Consider the following 19,452-nt stretch of genomic DNA (forward strand, 5'->3'; position numbering starts at 1 on the left):
CTACACTGTTATTTGCACCAAAGACAGTGCTATTATAACTGAGATTAGGGTTCTTGAAACACTTACAGATTTGGACAGGAAGAATAAATTACTGCTTCCTGATATTCTGCAAAGAATGTACCTGACTACTTCCTCAATGGAGCTGGTCATATGCTTATGAAGCAAAGATCAAATGAATTAATCAGTCATGTGTTCACTGGACATTCACTGTCTGACTCTCTCTTAGAATCATTTGCCTTGGATACTAAAGGAGCACATATCCAGTCCAGCCATTTCCCCTAAGGACTGATCTAATTATTACAAAACACATGTGTTTTACCTGCTGGTTTCCCTTTAAGATCAATATTTTATTTTATGCTACTTTTATGCTTTAAAATCCTTCAAACAAATAAATGAAAATTAAAGAAAGAATGCATTCGTATTTAAACTAAAATGTTCATACTATCATTTAACTCCCTCAGTTACCTTTCATCCTTTTCTTTTAAAATTAATCTGCTCCTCTTGAGAAAATGGCAATTGTAAGGTGTCATGTTAAGGTATTCACTAAGCTCTTTGATCCTGGTAATTTTAAGAGTGTTGAAATGAATCTACACAGGGGTTTATTAGCCTGTTTTTGAGCATGTGTGTTTGATCTTTTCTGACTTGAAAAAAAAGATAGAAAAAAAAAAGAAAAAGTAATATACATTAAATATAGTTCTTTGAATGGCAAATGAGTATATGATTTTTAAGCTTGCCAAGTGTTAATTGGTCTCTTCTCCAGTGAGGATACAAATAAAACTCACAGCCAATTAGTTGTAGGCATGAATCCTTACTTCTTGACAAAGTGAACTACTTTGTTGAGGGGACTTAGAGCAATGAAGAATACCAGGATCTCCTCACTGAAAGTCTTCTCAGGGATAAGTTAGCTTCAAGGAATCCAATGTGAAAATGAGGCAATGGATACCCATGTTACTCAGATATGTTCTGGTCTTTAGGGTGGTTCAATGGAGGAGGTTTGCATTAGAATTTTAGAACTGCAGTTAAGAAGACAGATGCACTATTGTAATGATGGAAATTAAGTATTGAATAGAGAAGTGTTTCTTTCCTTTTAGTCACACTGAGTCATACTGTGTCTCAGTGCTGGAAAATGAGGAAATGGTGTTAGATGACATAGCTGCAATCACAGTCTCTGATGCAGTGCTAAAAAGTGCCACTGGATGCCCATTACAAGGGAAAAAAATAGCTCTTTTTCAAGGCAAAAAAAAGGAAACATCATTAAATTTTCTCTGAGTTTTTGCATTGTCTCATAGAGATATAAATGGCTATTTCAGAAACATGGAAAGTTCTCCTTAAGTATTAGTTAATGTGTTATTAATATTAGTTTGGAAAGAGTCATCAGATGTTTGATTCTATTGTGGGAATAGCTACCTGAGCTGATTCCCACCTTCCCAGCAATCTCCAAAACACTGAAGAACTATGAGAAATTAAATAGTAAATATATTATTGATCATTAATCACTTCTTTGAGCAATGTTGTAAACCTCAGTAGTATTATTTTTCAAGTTCATGGATAAGCCAAATTTTACAGTTGAATGTTATGAAAAATAAGTTAACCCATATTCCTTGGACCTATTTATGGTCCAAGGAATATGGGTTAGCTTTTTCAGGCAACAACTGAAGTATGCCTCTATCTGCATATGCAATATAAATTAAAACTTCCAAGTGATTCAATGTTGTCTAGAGGCCAACAAGAATTATCAACAAGTTGCAAGAATGTCACTTTCAAGGTGTGCCTGCGTCTCTGGAGCCCTGGGTCTGCTAGGGCAATCATGTTGGATGCATAAGGATGTCATCATAATCATCTGAAGGGGACTTTGCTTCAGAACTTAGGAAAATTTATTAACAAAGTGAAAGCCATGGTATTAGCTTTCTTCAGCAGGATGCTCTAATATTATGGTGAGTGTTTTTAGGAGATCTTAAATGTCCTGTGGAAAAAGAAAGTTTGATGTGGGTCATGCAGGCCTATTCCCAAAAGACAAGAATTTTCCAAGGGCACGGCATTGTTTGGTGTTAATGAAAAGTCATGGGAAGAGTCTGATTTGTAATACTTCATTAGCAATCAACAGTTTTTGCTTCAGCAGAAACAATGAAAAGGAAGAGTTTGATAGAAAACTTATAGAAACTAATTGATACTCATTATAACTCAAACATGCTCATAGCATGTGGATATGACTTTTAGATATGTACATGATTACATCACAGTACAGAAAATACATATATGAGCAGCACAGACCATACATACACTCACACATACATACCCTTCTTACCCTGACCCTTTTTTGGGTGTATCATCAAGAATATTAATACAATGGCTGGCACATGAAGTCATAACATCTCTCTATATAGGTGCCAGATAAAATAAAACAGTATTTCTGGTTTCATGAAAGAGAATGACAAAATTAAACCTAGCTGCCTGTGGCTTTGTCCACTAGGGCATTCTAATTGACTCCCAAGTCATTAATCAGTTCCCAATCAATCTATTTTGCCAGCAGCAGGCAGTTAGGACTCCATTACCAACCATTCATCATGCCATGGCCTGATTCACTGCACCATTAGCCACGGATTAGGCCTCTGTTAGAATAACTAAGTGCCAACTGCTAAATGCTGAAAATTGTGTTACCTCAGCCACTGGGATCCCTTCAGGCGGCCTGCACTGGAGTAGCACTTCCTGTTCCAAAGACACTTCCTTTCCCAGAGGTTCCTGCTCAAATGTCTTCCTTAGGTCTGGAAGGTACAGGTGACAAAATAAATACATATGAAAACTGAGTAACATTCATCCATCTAAAGAAAGTGCCAAAACATTTCCGGTTTAATATTTTATATCCTCATAGTTTTAAAGCACATATTGTTAGTACTGACGCATCATCTGGATGGTTACAGTAGAAGTGGTAGAAGTTACGAAAGTCAAAGTGTATGAATTATACCACTTTGAACTTCAATAGAGGCCTTTGCAGACACTCATTTTAATAATTACTGAAATTTGTCAATTATTCTTTAATATTTCTTAATAATCAACTACGATGATAACATTTTAAATCAAAAGTACCCCATTCTCATGTCTCATGACTCTGATACACAGAGTCCCTTATGTACATAAATATTTTCCTCTTTTCTGACAATAGGTACTATTAAAGTTGTAGTAATTCTGGAATCCTTTGATCAATAAATCAAAAGCAAGCTTCTGTTGCATGGAAGAAAGCAGAGGACTCTGAGGAGTCCTCAAAGAATGCACACAACTTCTAGAAATATCTCAAAGAAGGCAGAGAAGAGAGTAGCCACTGAGAAGAGTCTAGAAATAACTCTCTATCTAATTACAAAGACATTTTTCAATTAAAAGATTAAATGATCATTTCTGTTTGAATATACCAAGTACTTAATTGCAAGCTTATATAGTTATAGTGGTGGCAGAAATATGCAGGAGAGTTTTAAAAACCTTTTGCTTAGGCATAAAAATGTTAAAAACCAGACTGCCATTTAAAATGTATCAGAAGCACATACTGCTGGTAGAATGGCTCAAATGGAAGAGCACCTGCCTAGCACTCGTGAGACCCTGAGTTCAAACCCCAGTGCAACCAAAAAAAAAGAGAAAAGAAAAAAGAAGTAGCACATACTTCAGGAGACAGGTTTAAATAAGCCATCATTGAATTATAAAATTTTTTTGTTATTGTAATGATTTGGGTTTAAACTCTAAATGCAATTATTTAATTTGTAAAGTTAAAAAAATGCTCATAGAGTTTCAGACCAACATATTTAAGGCCCGTAAAATTTTATTCTGTACAATACAGTTCAGTTCCTTCCAACAAATTTATTGGAATTTTATCCAGTGAATTTCAATTAAAAAATTCCTCTGTTCTTTCATCCATGTCCCTGATGGAGACATAAGAATCTGAAAGCACCATTTCAGCCTGTTGAACTAATAATAGGTAGAAACCCAAAGCCTCTAGAGATGGCTCTAGAAACCCAAAGCCTCTAGAAGATCCCAAAAGATCCTTCTAGAAAGCACTACCTAGAGAAACGCAACGAAGAAAAAAAATCCATTGTTACACATTTGCTATTTGTTGAATTTCCTGGCAGAAGAAAATCTTCAAGATTATAGTGGTTGTAAGGAAATCACAGATCTATATGTGTCTGAGGTAAGATCAGAGACTCTCCAAATCATGGCAGAATTTCTGTCAGAAGAGCACTCTATTTGATTTTCAAGAAAATACGAGCCAGGCACCAGTGTGTGATGTTGAGATTGGGATGATCATGGTTTGAGAACAGCCTGGGAAGAATGTGTGTGAAACCCCATCTTAACAGAAAGAGCTGGATATGGCAGTGCACACCTGCCATTCTAACTATGTGATAGACTGAGATAGGGAGGATGGTGGTTTTAGGCCAACCTGGGCAAAACAACTTGTGAGACCCTATCTGAACAGAAAAAGCTAAGTTGGGATGGTGTGCCTGTTATCTCAGCTACCATAGCTGAGTTGGGATGGTGTGTCTGTTATCTCAGCTACCATAGCTGAATTGGAGTGGTGTGCTACCAGGGGAAGTGTAAAACAGGAGGATTTCCTGCCAGCTTGGTCAAAAAGAGAGAGCCTATCTACAAAATAACCAGAGATAAAGGGCAAGAGTTATGGCTCAAACTGTAGAGTACCTGTCTAGCAAGCAAGAAGCCCTGAGTTCAAATCTCAGTACTGACAAGAAAGAAAGAAAGAAAATGAAAATATGTCTATTGTAGAAATGAACAGAATCCAGAGTTGGCAGAACTTGAAAGTTCTTTATTACATCTGAGGAACATGTTTACCAAATTACCCAAACTTCACAACAAGTTTTTTATTTAAATTAAAAATATTTGCCTCACAGCAAATTAATTGATGCTGCTGACCCTCGATTTTATACAATTTGTCATCACACACACACACACACACACACACACACACACCTCTAAGATATTTTTTAGTTAATTTTGCTTTTCTAAACAGGAACATTAAAAGTGTTCTCTTTTGATAAGTAGTTTTTCTTTTCTTTTGATCTGTATTGAGATAAATTTTTTAGCAAAAAGCCAGATAGCAATAAAAAGAATAGCAATGAATAACTTTTATAAGATAAAAGGAACTCTCATGTGATGTGATGTTGGGTAAAGACATAATGACTAGAATGGGAATCTCAAATTAAATAACATACTGACTCACTCTCACTTAAATTAATCAGGTTATCACAAAATGAGCATAAGAGCAAGAAAAAGTGAAGCATATGTGTACCCAAATAGTCACAGAAATTTCATTTGATATTCATTAATTGCCTTCTCATGGCAGACATTTTTAAGGCACTTAGGATGAAAATGTAAGATACAGACAAAGACTCAAAAGGTAAGCTGGGGTCAGATAATGAAAAGTCTCTCTGTGTAGAAATGAATGGCAAACCCTCAAGGACTCCTGAGCAAAAGAAAGAAGTCAGATATTGCCCTTAGAGTGACAGATGGATTGAGGTGATGGTAAGGAGACAGAAGTAGTTATGGATGCATTTTATTATGCCAGGAAGGATGATGCGATCTTGAACTCAGGTAGTGATGGACAGGAAGAGGAGGAAGGAGATTCTAAAACTAAATAGACCATACTTTCAGGAAGACATACATCTTTGGAGAGTGCCAGAAAGCAAGATGTTTCTATAGTCTTAGCTATTGCATTGCTAAGTTGGTACCAACACTAAATGATATAGTACTGAGTTGGGCAGGGAAGTAGGGAGAAAGATGGCAACTGTATCTTGGTACTTATTCAGTTTAGTGTATCTATTGGATATTCAAATGGAAAACTCCAGGTCTATAAATAAATGGTTGCAAATAATGCCAAATGATTTCTGGGGAGAAAAATATTCTTCTCCCTATCAAGAAACACTGGTCTAGAGCTTGAAAAGAGATCCCAGCAGAACTTCCTGTGTTTCATTTTCTAGGTAGTGACTGAAGCACTGGAAAATAGAGACCATCATCAGGGGAGAGAATCCAGCATAAAGAAAAGAGGGCACCAACATTTAGGGAAAAAAAGACTGCCAGCAAAAATGACAGAGCCAGCAAAGGAGAAAACCCAAAGAGACAAGTGTCAGAGAAGCCAAAAGGAAAATAAAGTGTTACAAAGTAAGGTCAACAGAACAAATGCAGTAAAGACTAAAGAGGAGAAGGAGCCATTGGTGTGGGGGCTTTAACAGTGAAGGGAGAGCAAAGTCAAGCTTGCTAAAGAGCACAAGGAATTAGGGTAGTGACCATTCTGAGTACCCATTACTCTCCCAAAATTTTGTTGTGACAAAAATCAGCAGCACTGTTAAGGGACAATGGGTTTTATTATAGTATGTTGCAATTCTTGCAAGGAAATGGTGTAATTTTTGACAGTTTTTAAATTCCTGTTATGTGAGGGCAGATCCTATGTGGTCTTTGCTTCTTAACTGAGAATAGTAACAACCAGTGGCACCTACTTTAAGACACGGATTTAACTAAGCCATCATTGAATACTATCTCATTTCTTTGTTTAATTGGTTTGGCTTTACACTGTATATAAATTTTATCTAATTTCTAAAATGATCTCACATTTAACCCCCATCCCCTTAAGGCAATACTACTTCCTGAAAAACCTTTTAATTCCTCCCATAAAAACCTCTCTCCTTGCTTTCAGGAGAGCATCTTTGTATAATGGCATAGGATATATTGTAGCTGTGCAACATAGAAACTACTCAGTTCAGTGCATGCACATTATCCTGCAAGGGGAGGGTGGCTAACATTTTAAGCATATCCTTTATCATTCGGGGAGATATGATAGAAAGCAGGCCGGATGCCTTGCAGGCAAAGTGAATACAAGGGTGACGAATAAATAAGCATGAAAGACGGACACTTGTCAGCTAGGAATTAGATGTAAAACAGAATGGCTCAGAATAATGTGGGCATTCCTGTCAGACAAAAAAAAAAAAAAAAAGAAAAGATGAATTTCTCCCCTTGGAAGACCTTAGGATTCTACATTTCTGCTTTCTTTTCCATTAGTTCTAAGGCTGCCACTAAAATAAGTATAAAGTTATTTCATTATAACCAAAATTACTTTTGCAAAGTCAACTTGGCTTAACTCTAATTTAGTTATGGATTCTATCAATTAAAAAAGAAAAATCAGCTTTGTCATATGCAGTCATTCAGAGACATTTTTTACTCAAGAACAAGAACACTGGCTCACTAAATCCATATGCTGAAATCCAATTAGCAGATGTTGAATCAGACCTGAACCGATATGGATTTCTATCGGCATTTACACATAATAAAAGAATGTCTTTTTGAGCATACACATGTATGCATATAAAGTCTTATTTTTAACTGTAGAAATTTGATGCTTCCAATGATTTTTTGAACAATAATAATACTGTGCTTGCAAATTATCTATGATGTGGAATATACTAGTTCATGGCTTTCCACAGTATTAACTTTGCTTAGTGATGATAGCGTTAACAGAAGAGAAGGGTAAGTAAAAGACTTTCTGGCTTTTACTTTCCTCATGTATATATGAAAACAAAAGTTTGAGTGTTTTTAAAGGGCTCCTTTGCTATAAAGGCCAATGACTGAATAAGATTTTAAATATGCAATTGGGGGAGGAACCTGTCCTTTGTAGAATGTTATACTTCCTGGTTGCAAGATCAGTGTCTAAGAAAAAATAATAGAATAAATTATTTTTTAAAGTAGAGGAAATGATGCATCTTTAATACCAAGTAATGTTCCCTTTGGAACAACTGTGATGAAATGTTTGGACACTTGGATCTACAGCTATGAGTAAGAATTGGAAGTTGAGAAGAAGGGTGGTTTCCAGAAAACTCAATGTTAAAAGGGCTGGCAATTTCTTGCATACATTTAAGAATGTAATGTAATATACCCTATAAAGGCAGGTGAAAATGAAAGCTCTGATTATTGTAACTATAGTGAGAGGTACTTTGATAAACTAGTATTTGTGTCTCTATGGGACAGAGAGGACTAAGGAAATCCCTTCTCAAAGCAACTTAAGAAAGCCCATCATGCCTCTTCCCCGCTGGTGGCCTTTGAGCTGCTTAGCCTGACACATCTCAAAAGAATAAGAGTGGCCTATGATGTGAAAATTGAGGCCGGACAGGTCTGAGTTTTGAGTATAATGTGTCAGACCACCGTCTATGCACCTGTGAGCCTGCTGATTTGGGAAGAAGACAAAGAGAAAGTATCAGCAAAAATACCTCCCTGTGATATTCAAGTAGGAAGGATTCTAACATTATTATCTTGATGAAAGATAAACATTAAGAATGACTTACATTTGTTAAAAATGTTCATTCCCTCAGAATTGTTACTTCATTATACAAACAGATTTACTAGAATAAAATAATTTTAGAAAACAAAATCTGACGTTGTAACAGACTGGTATTATGAAGTCAAAACTTCTTTGCTGGTTTATACTTCAATAGACTGACCTGGTAGAAATCAGAGGCCTTAAATTTCACAGAATGAGATGATACAAGTGAAACATTGCATACTGATGTTGGTTGTTTTCTTTTTTAGGCTTCATAGGGTTTTGTGAATATTAAAATATATATTGAAATGAAAAAAGTTTGGAAGATTATAAAGCACAGAGCATATGTAACAAACTATGACACTATGCTTGTTATTACTTACAGAGTTCTGGGATGAAAAATAATTACTCGTGTAAATTTTCAACATGTCATTCTTTTAATCAGCTTTGGCGATATGGTCCACAAACTATAGTATCTAATATTCCTTACTGTTCTTATAAAATTTCAGACTTATTGCTGATTTTCAAACTTTGTTATGACTCTTTAGAGACTTATGAAATCTATTTAGTGGATTAAAAGCCAGCATTAAATATGAAACTCAATAAACAGAAACTATCATTATGTATAGTATATTGTATTATGTATGTGTATATGTATGTATACATGCATTTACATGTGATGGTGTGTAAGGAGGTGGGTATGTGTGTCCAGGGAATCATGATAAAAGCATATTTTTAATTGTAGGTCATTGTGACAAAGGTGTGAAAGCCACTGAAGGATAACATTGTTACTAGAGCAGGGCTTGTGACATACAACCTGGGTTCATGTCCTGACTCATTTGCATAGTGTTTGCACTTTTTCTTGTGGAAATTATCACAAGCTTCCTGGCTTTAACAGCAAAAATATATTGTCACATGGTTCTAGAGGCCAGAAATCTGAATTCTGTTCCATTGGGTCATAATTAAAAAGTCAGCAGTGCTTCTCTTCGCCCAGAGGTTTTCAGAGAGATATGGTTTGTTACTTCCAGAGTTTGGTGGCTGCCAGCATTCCTTGGCTTGTGGCTGCATTCCTCCTTCTCTGCCTCAGTGCTTACATTACCTTCTCACTTCTACCTGTCAAATATCCCTCTGCTTTTCTCTTATAAAACACTCTGGATGACATTTGGAGCCCACCTGGGTAATCCAAAATAATCTATCTCAAGATCCTTAATCACATCTGCAAAGATTCTTTTTCTATATAAGGTTAACATTTACAACTTCCAGAGATTAGGACAAGGTGCCTTTGGGGGTCATAATTCAGTCTATTACAATGGCTACTACCATGGTGCCTGGGTCTGCTCCCTGTTGGCTTAATTCTGGGTCTCTGCTTAATGAGGTTTCTGTGCTTTCAGTTCTTCATGCTGCAAGACTTAACCCATAGACTTATTGTGAAGATTAAATAAGGTCATAAACACAAAACACTTAGGACAGTAGAGTCAAATAAAAAGCTCTCACTTAATGCTGACACCCGCTCCATCCTGCTGCCCAAATCAGCAAAGCTGTCAAGTGTTAACAAAGTTCATGCTGTACTGACATTATTTATTTATTCATTTAATTTTTACCAAGAAGCTAAACTCCAAGTATCAGAATGAAGAATCTTACCATCCAAATCAAGCTTGTCTTGACAAAATAACTCTAGATTTAGGATAACTTAGTGCTTAGAAGAGATTCATATTATAGCTATCTGCTGTTGGCCATATGACATACTTTCTGACACAGGCCTAACCTGACATTAAACAAATACTGTTGCTTTTACTAAGCTTCACATTTTCAATTAATTAATTTTACATGCTCAGTGAACAGAGGAACACATTTTTAAATTTTTTAAAAAATTGTTTTAGTGTGTTTTCAAGGTGCTCCTCTATCCAATAAAATAATCCCATGGTCACATACAACATTAATACTTGTATTTTTAAAGGAAAAAAGTTCCCTTTCTCCAATAATGATGAAAAGGCTAATTATGTTGTCATAGTAGAGGAAAATTTATGCTTGAATCACAAATCTGGCTGTTAATGGAAATGACTGCTGTGAACTAACCGGTGCAGCATATTTTGGGAGAACAAAATTAGTCTTCAGAGCGTTGAGCACTTATTAAAAGTGAAAAATGGTGGGATACAGTGGCTCAAGCCTATAATCCTAGGAACTTGGGAGACTGAGATCAGGAGGATAATGGTTCAAAGCTGGCCCAGACAAAAAAGGTAGCAAGACTCCATCTTAACCAGAGCTTGGCATGGTGGCATGCGCCTGTATGTCAGATATGCAAGGAAGCACAAATAGGACTGTAGTCCAGGCTCGCCCGGAACTAAAGTGAGACCCTATCTTAAAAATAACCAACACAGAAAAGATTGGTATAGGCGCTCAAGCTGTAGAAGGCCTGTCTAGCAAGTGTGAGGCACTGAATTTAACCCCCAGGACTAAAAAAAAAAAGTGGAAAGTGCCTGATTTAATGCCATGGAGCCTCAAAAAGTTTGCCATGGTTCTCTCTTCTTGAAATAGCACACTTGATCTTTGCTGGAATTTTTTTTTTAATCACAAAAATATTATATCAAGCAATTCTTACCATGGTCTTTAAACAGAAAGAATATAATAACATGAATTTTTTTGCTTGCCTTTCCTTAAATATTGGAAAGGATAAATAAAAAGCCAACTAACCAATAAAAATCAACTACGTACAGGTCCCTCTATGGTTAGACTGAAAAGTCAAGAACTTTACCTCTGATAAGGGATTAATAACCAGAATATACAGGAAGCTCAAAGAACTAAACTCCCAAAGAATCAACAACCAAATTAACAAATGGGCAAAGGAACTGAATAGACAAGTCTCAAAAAAGAAGTACAAGTGGTCAATAAATACATGAAGAAATGCTCGACACCTCAGGCTATAATGGAAATGGAAATAAAAATGGCGTTGAGGTTTCACCTCACTCCAGCAGAACGGTGATCATCAAGGACACATACAACAACAAATGCTTGCAAGGATGCAGGAAAAAAGGAACCCTTATACCCCGCTGGTGGGAAAGTAAATTAGTACAACGACTATGGGGAGCTATATGGAGGTCCCTCAAAAATCTAAAAATAGAAGTACTATGTGGTAAAGCAATATCACACTCCTAGGCATATATCTTTAGGAATGTAAGTCAGGATGCAATAAAGTCACTTGCACACCCATGATGTGCAAGTGATAATTTTTTAAGTTATATTATTGCTATAATGGGGTACAGTGTGACATTTACAAAAGTTCTGACAATGTATCATAGTTGAATTCATCTCCTCTGTCATTCTCCTTTATTCCCCTCTCCCCCGATTCCTGAAATAGTTTCAACAAGACACACCCATGTTTACTGCAGCCCGATTCACAATAGACAAGCTGTGGACAGCCCAGGTACCCTATGACCGATGAACAGATTAAGAAAATGTGGTATATATGCACTAATGGAGTATTATTTTAGCCATAAAGAATGAAATTAGGACATTTTCAGGTAAATGGCTGGAATTAGGGATCCTCATGTTGAATGAAGTAATATAGGCTCAGAAGGAAAAAGTTCACATGTTTTCCCTTGTATGTGGAAGTTACACATAAGAGATAAATGTATATATAAATACATACATGGTCACATATACATACATATAGAGAGAATATGTTTGTAATAGTGGGACTATTTGAGAGTCCTAGGGGAAAGAAGGAGGGGAAAAGAGAATGATTGAATGAATAATATTGAAGTACACTGCATCTGTCATCTGTATATGAAGCTGGAAATGAAATAACACTGAAAGCTGTGGGAAAATAGGGGATTGTGGGGGAGAGGGAAAGACAGGGTACTAGAGGGGTTAATCTGATCGCATGTATTCATTGTGAAATCCTGAGGTGAAACACCTTAAACAATGAATATGCATGTTAAAAATGAAAGACAGGATGGTAAAACAGGTCTTTTTCAGAGGTAGGTACCAGTGGGCGGAGGGAGTGTGAATGGAGAAGGTGAAGGAGGGCAAATACGGTCATTGTACTTTGTATACTTGTGTGAAAATATAACAATAAAACCTATTGAAATTGTTTTAAGAAGGGGGGAGGGGTAAGGGAGAATGATGGAGGGGTGAATCTAAACAAGGTACATGTAAGTATATATAGAAAATCACAATGAAATCCCCTGTACAACAAATATATGCTAATAAAAAATTTTTTTTAAAGAATTGTTCCATGATTCTGCTACTCTGTGCAATGCAGCCAATTTTAGGGAGAAATGTTTGTTTAACATTTAGATTCATTATTCTTTAAACAGGTGACTTTGACAAGGTACTTCATGTTTCCATGCTTCTATTTTTTATTTATAAAATAAGAGTAATTACACTACCTACCTCCTAGGGTTGTTGTGAGAATTACAAATAACACACAAAGGGATTAGAGGAGTCAGGCACACAGCAAGAACGCCATAATGCTGGCTACCAGGACACAAAGTATTTTAAGGACAAAGAATGAAGATGATAGATTTTGACTTTTTCTGTTACTTCATAACCTCATTTTACTTTTTTTTTTCTTTTTAAGAGCTAAAGTTTTTGTCTAGTGTTAGGAATGTATTGAGAAAACTTTCATAGCATTGTAGTCCATATCCAGGGACTGAGGTCAGCATCATTAAGCACGTCAACAGGAGAATATGTTGGCAATGTCTTCAGTTGTGCCAAGGCATGGCTTTCTCTCCCTGCACTGAGATCATTTGAAATGAGAAATTTCAGGTGAACAAAGTCCCTGCAGAAGAAGAGTACAATCTCAGCCATTCTTCTTTATTTCTTGACTTTGGGGCATTTATAGGACAAAAACATTTGTATTCAGATAGTCTTGCTAAAGGGTTTTTTAAAAATAAATATTTTAGAGCTAGAAGTCCAAATGACATCCATTACAGAAGAGAGTAAGAAGGAAAAACCCACATAGGATACTTTTTTATATTCACATTGCATCTTTAGTTTCAGGAAAAAATGATTTTATGTCATCACAGTATTTTTTCAGGTATGTCTTAAGGATAAATAATAAGAAACATGCCAACTTTATGGATGAGGAAACTGATATACCAAAAACTTAAGGCTCTTTTCTCTGAGTACAAAAAAAGAGTACCATGATTGCAGGTAAGATTTTATTTTTTTGCAAATAAGAATTTTAAACATGAACTTCACTTTTCATATGGTATAAAACATAATTTAATGCCAAATTTAATCCAATGGATAATCAGCCCTGCATATAACATATGGATAATTTCCACTAAAATGCAATTTTATGAGGCAGTGTTTTATTAATTAGTTGTCTACCTCCCAGAATAAATGTGGGCAACAAATACCTATGGATTTGTGGGACTGCATGAAACTCTGGAGCTCCTGCTCACATATGAAAGCAAATGTGTGTGGAAAAATATGGACTGACACAATCAGGTATGTGTTAAAGTTTTTAATTTTGAAATAGAAATAGCATGATAAATTGTTTAATACTGTATGACTGTTGAGAGTTATATAAAACAAGGAGAAAATTGTGAAAACGTATCCCTTATCTGAAAATGTCTAAACTGTGCAAATAATTTCTACTAAGTCAAAATATGGCCTCTGTTATTTATAATGGGATTACTTGGGACTTAATGGTTACATAAGGGATTAGATGCCAATGGAGAAATGCACCATAGTAAATAGGTCACTTATTCTGGTGTTAAGAAACTTGTTGAGTTCTACCAAGACATTTGGTATAAGGATGCTAGATATTGTTCACGATGTAACCTATGTCATTTAGAATGCCTGGTTAGAGAAATGGATTATTTGGCTAAATCATCTAATTAAATTGGTTTGTGACGAGTGGTAAAGATAGGTAAGAAATGGAAAAGTAATATAAAATCCCACAAGTCATGACTTCTACATATATAAATCAATATAGTAATTCATAAAATTATGTGTATATTTAATTGGAAATCTTCATTCATTCACTTCTTTGTAATATGTGCTGAGCACCTGTGCCAGGCATCATCCTAAGCATTTTCAATACAAATTGAACAAAACCTTTTGTTCATGTGGAGCTTAATTTCTGAGGGAGTGAGGAGGGACAGAACACCAACCACGAACAAAATGAATATGTAAATGTACTGCAGAAGTGCGATGGAGTACTGGGCCACAGAAGCATTGCTGTTCTTGGATTCCTTGGAAAAGTAAACAATTTTAGTAAATGACCAGACAATTAACATTGCATAGCATCATCACTTTGCCCCATCATATGCTCTCTATTTAATTCCAGCTCTTCGTTTATTTAGTGCCAGTCACGTGCAAGGCATTAGTTTAGGCACTGGGGATAAAATGATGAAGACAATAAAATGCCTGTCTCTGGGAAGCTCGTATTCTGGTAGGGTAATGGGAAACATAAAACAATACAAATAATGATGCAGAAGAATACTATGAAGAAAAATAAAGCAGACGTGGAATTAAGAGAATGGCAGGGTTGGGGACCAGGCAGACAACCTCTAAAGAGGTGACACTTTAGCAGAAACAAGAAGGAAAAAAAAAAGGCAGACATAGATTTGGGGAAGAACGTTCCATGTGGGAAGTAATAACTCTTGCAAATTACCTATATCTGGAATGAGTTCATTGCCTTCTGGTAACAAGGAAATGGGTGTGGTTACAGTAGACTAAGCAATGAGGATAGAAGCAGGAAGCCAAAGTGCACTTATACTTACATTTATAAATAGAAGTGAGCTTACATATAGTTTGCATGTGGCAAATAACACGGGGGGAGCTGCCACCTGACGTAAAAGCCCTTGTCACCTCCACTCTTATTTGTACATAGTGTGTTGATAAAAGGTATGCACTTAGTATCTGGATTGACCGCGTCTCCATATCTCACTGTGTAACCTCAGGCAGGATTTGAATTCTCTCTTTGCTCTCAATTTCCTCATCTAAAAATGAGGGTAATAATAATGGCCATCAACAGAGTCCTTGTAAAGACTGAATGAATTAGTACATGTAAAGTGACTTGAACAACAACAGTACTTCCATAATTATTTTTACATTATTCTAGAGCCTATCTCTCCAACAACAGCGACATGTAGCCTTCAAGCACTTTACCTGAGGCTAGTCTTAATTGAAAAGTGTAGTAAGTACACACATACCTGATTTCAAAGATTAATATGAAAAAAGTGCTTCATTAATACTTGTTTATATTGATATTATTGAAATACTAGTTTAGATATTAGACGAAATGCAATATATTGTTAAAATTAATTTCACTTGTTTCTTTGTAAAGTATGGCTATTAGAATAGTTTAATTAGCATATGTGGTTGGCATTATATCTCTATTAGACAATGCTATTTTAGCAGTGTGCTAAATGCTATAGACTCACAAATATGTGCAAAGTTGATCTAAACTCACAGGTGATTCACAAGGTAGTTCTGATAGCAAAGAAAATGTCAAGTGAGTGGACAGAAGAGGGTGGAAAGGGCCACCTTAATCAGCCTTCTTTCCAGAAACTATCTTACTCCTATTGGTAGCCAGTGGTCTTTGTGATTGTGGCTGATTTACTGCTTTGTACACATGATAAAGAGGAATCCTGAGGAATTATCCTGCCATTCCTTGGAAGATGGATTCTCAGTGCACATAAATCTCACTGTCACCCAAGAATTGTAGGAGAAAGGTGACAGGATGGCCTGCTTCTCCATCCTCAGGCATGGGGATAAATTATTGTCTAATGTTGTATAAATCAGAAGAGAATTTCAGCCTCTAAGATTGACAGCCCAGGCAGGGACACAAAGTGGCAAAGGAAAAAGAAACTTAGTTTTTAAAATTTGCTTAGTGTGGATAAATTTGAAAATGAGCATATAAAGCCATGTAAATTGTTATGTCTATTATCATGAACACTTATTACCATTCACTGAGAGCTTGCTTTGTGTCCTGGCTCTATGCCATATGCTTTACAAGTTTATCTTGTTTGATCTTAAAATAACCCTATCATTTTTATTTCACGGTTGATGAAACTAATACTCAGAGAAGTTAAGTAACTTGATCAATGTCTTAGTAGTCAGTGATGGAACCAGTATTTGAAAATAAGCTAATCTGGTCCAGAGGCTATCCTCTTAACTATTGTACTTAGATGCTTTTTACACATCATTTCCCTCCCTACGAATGGCAACAACCATAGCACCATCGACAACAGTAACTTCTACGACAGCAGCCATATTGAAATGAAAAACTTTCAAGGACAGTGTTTGTTAACAGTTTGCCTGAATTACTGTTGCCTATCTCACCCAGTGGGATTTTCACATTGGCTTAGAATGAGAAACACTTGAAAAAACAACCGCTCCATATGGGTAGCTACATTATAGTAAGATTTCAACCTACTTGGGAAGTCACTGCAGTGTCTGTCTTTGTTTTCTCTGAAGAAACTTCAAAAACTTCTAGTAGTTGTGCACAATTTTAGAGACAGCATAGTATGTTCTCAGCTTGTTTCTGGCTAAAATTTAACTTTCAAATTTCTGTTTTTTCCTTTATCCTGATTGTTTCACAAGCTTTTTTCCCCTATTTTATATAGTTTGCATGTATGAACTGTTGCTAGAAAACTTAAATAAATAGTCAATATTTGTTTCGGTTTTGTACACTTCTGAAAATAGAGCTTTTTCACGAAAGAACAATGGGCCTGCCTCAGTACACCTAATGAACATAAATACAATTAGAGGAGAAGTAATTGCACTCATTTAACCTTATCTTCCTGGTTTTCTTCACCTGAGACGAATTTAGATTTTAATTGCAGTTTATGTGATGGCCATCTGCCAAGTATTACGAGGGAAAGTATGCATCTCATCTGAGGCGGGAATACTGGGAAATCTATGGGCTTCCTGCACCATGGGCAAGGACTGAGAGGTAGGGAGCAGCTTTGACAGAGGATGCGAAATTTAGCCTTTTTGTGTGTCTCACCATGATGCTTATCTACAGGAGTAAATCTTTACATGTTGGATGGCATTCCTTAGTCACACAACATGTGAGTTCAGTTAATTGTGAAGTCACAGGAAAACCACTCTTGAGTATTATTACCTGAGGGAAAAAGTTCTGTGGATCAGTTAATCTCTTCTTAGAGAAGAGTTTATTTTCTTATTATTTGAAAATGTCAAACTACATTTAAAACCATGAATTAAATGGCAAAGTTTATAGAATATGTTGCAAAGAAAGAGGTAGTTTTATACTAATAGGTACCTAGTTTTTACATGGAAAATAAAGATACATATACAAACACATACATATATGTATATATATGAAGTCAACTATATACATATAGTTGGTGCCACAATCTTTTCTAAAACTTAATAAAAATAGATGGCTTATTAGCTAGAAAGCCATTGTTTGGAATCACACGACCCTTAAACTACAACTTCAGGCAAGCCAATGTAGTATTGAGTGTAGATTGCAATTTTAAATATTGTTTTGTTTTGTTTTGTTTTGTTTTGGCATTACTGGGGATTGAACTCAGGGCCTGATGCTTGCTAGGCAGGTGCTATACCACTTGAGCCATACCACCAGCAATTTAAAATATTAATGAGTACATTGAAATGAAAGATAAAGGCAAACTTTTCTATCACATTCCTTTTTACTGTAATTTAAAGCTGATTTTTAATTCATTTAAATCTTTGACCAAAACAATTAACTTTTGTTTCCTTTTAAAAAAACTACTAAAGGTGTCTTTTTTTTTTTAAATAATAAGAACAAATTTTCAGAATTTGTAACAGAAGGCATTAGTAGATATGGTGAAAGGCCATAGAGATCCTTTTGGACCTGACCCTATGTACTGGTAGTGTAGGTGATGATGCTATCCCTTCTCTCCTAGAATTGCCCACAGGTGAAAAAGGCTGCCTGCAGCCAGAGCATGAGGGCTGATGGGAGAAGGGAATGAAGGAGAAGTCCTGGTCTATATGGTGTAAAAAAGGCCTGCTTGTCTCCTGTGCCTCAAGATGGGACAACTTGGAAGGGCTATTTGAACTCCAGACTTCCCTCTGAAGTTATCTTTTGTCATATTTGCACTGCAGCTCTGTTTCTCCCTCTGCTCAATCCTGATTTCTTTATCCTTTAACCTAACATCCTAAAACTCTTAGGATATTATTCCTAAGAGTGAGCTTCAATACTCCCCTGCATGCATGTCTCCATCTCTTGGTCTATTTCATGGAGAATCCATGAAGACAATAAGTACACTCAGAGATGGAAGATTCATGTACAGCATTTTAATAAATTCCACAGGGAATTCTTTAGCATAGTTTTAATTCAAAAAAATTCATTAAGCATCTAGGATGTTCTAGTTATAGTTCTAACCCCTGAAGATACCAAGTTAGGTAAAACAGAATTCTTTTCTTAGGTGATACTGGGTTTGAATTCAGGGCTTTGTGCTTGCTAGGCATATGCTTTTCCACTTGAGCTTCACCTGAGCCTTTTTACTCTGGCTGTTTTTGAGATAGGGTCTTGCTCTTTGCACAGGCTGGCCTGGGAGAATATTTTATGCTTCCTACTGTCACTGGGATCACAGATGTACCATGCCCAGATTTTTTCTCTTGAGATGGAGTCTCACTTTTTGCTTGGGCTAGCCTCAAACCATGATTTTCCCAATCTCAGTTTCCCAAGTAGCAAGGATACAGGTATGACCCACCAGCACCTGGCTAAATTAGGACTCTTGATCTCAAGGAATTCACTAGCATGAAACACAAACATTATAATAAATGAATATAATCCAAATGGGACAAGCTCTGTATTAGAAGTATGGACCAACTTCTCTGAAAATACATAGAGAAGAATGCCTATCCTCCCTCCATTCATGGGATAGGAATGACTTGACTAGGGACATGAGATAGAAATCCTACCTTTCCTCTTACATCCCACATCCAAACTCTCAATAAAAGCTCTCACTTCTACCTTTAAATATATCTAGAGTCTTGACCACCATCACCACTGCTTCTATTCTGTACTCTCTCAACATGGCTCATCTCTGTAGCCTCTTAACTGGCCTTCCTGCTGCTACCTTTGCCCTCAAGGTGTCTTCTCAATAGCTAGCCATGTGATTCTATGAATGGCAGTCAGTTGAAGTTCTTCTGCTGAAGAGATTTCAGTATTTCCATTTTCATTC

General features: G+C 36.2%; 1 protein-coding gene across 3 annotated transcripts in view; it reads right to left on the reverse strand.

Moving 5' to 3' along the window:
- Window positions 1–19,452, reverse strand: part of Unc5c (unc-5 netrin receptor C) — a 358,852-nt gene that overhangs the window by 101,995 nt on the left and 237,405 nt on the right. For all 3 annotated transcript variants that reach the window (XR_012435622.1, XM_074041403.1, XM_074041404.1), the window contains exon 4: window positions 2,659–2,762. Coding sequence is in view for 2 of the 3 variants with exons in the window: in XM_074041403.1 (XP_073897504.1) it covers window positions 2,659–2,762 (104 nt within the window). In the remaining variant the exon portion in view is untranslated. The remainder of the gene's footprint in view (window positions 1–2,658; window positions 2,763–19,452) is intronic.

This window comes from Castor canadensis, chromosome 9, assembly GCF_047511655.1.
Source record: "Castor canadensis chromosome 9, mCasCan1.hap1v2, whole genome shotgun sequence".
Classification (NCBI taxonomy): Eukaryota; Metazoa; Chordata; class Mammalia; order Rodentia; family Castoridae; genus Castor; species Castor canadensis.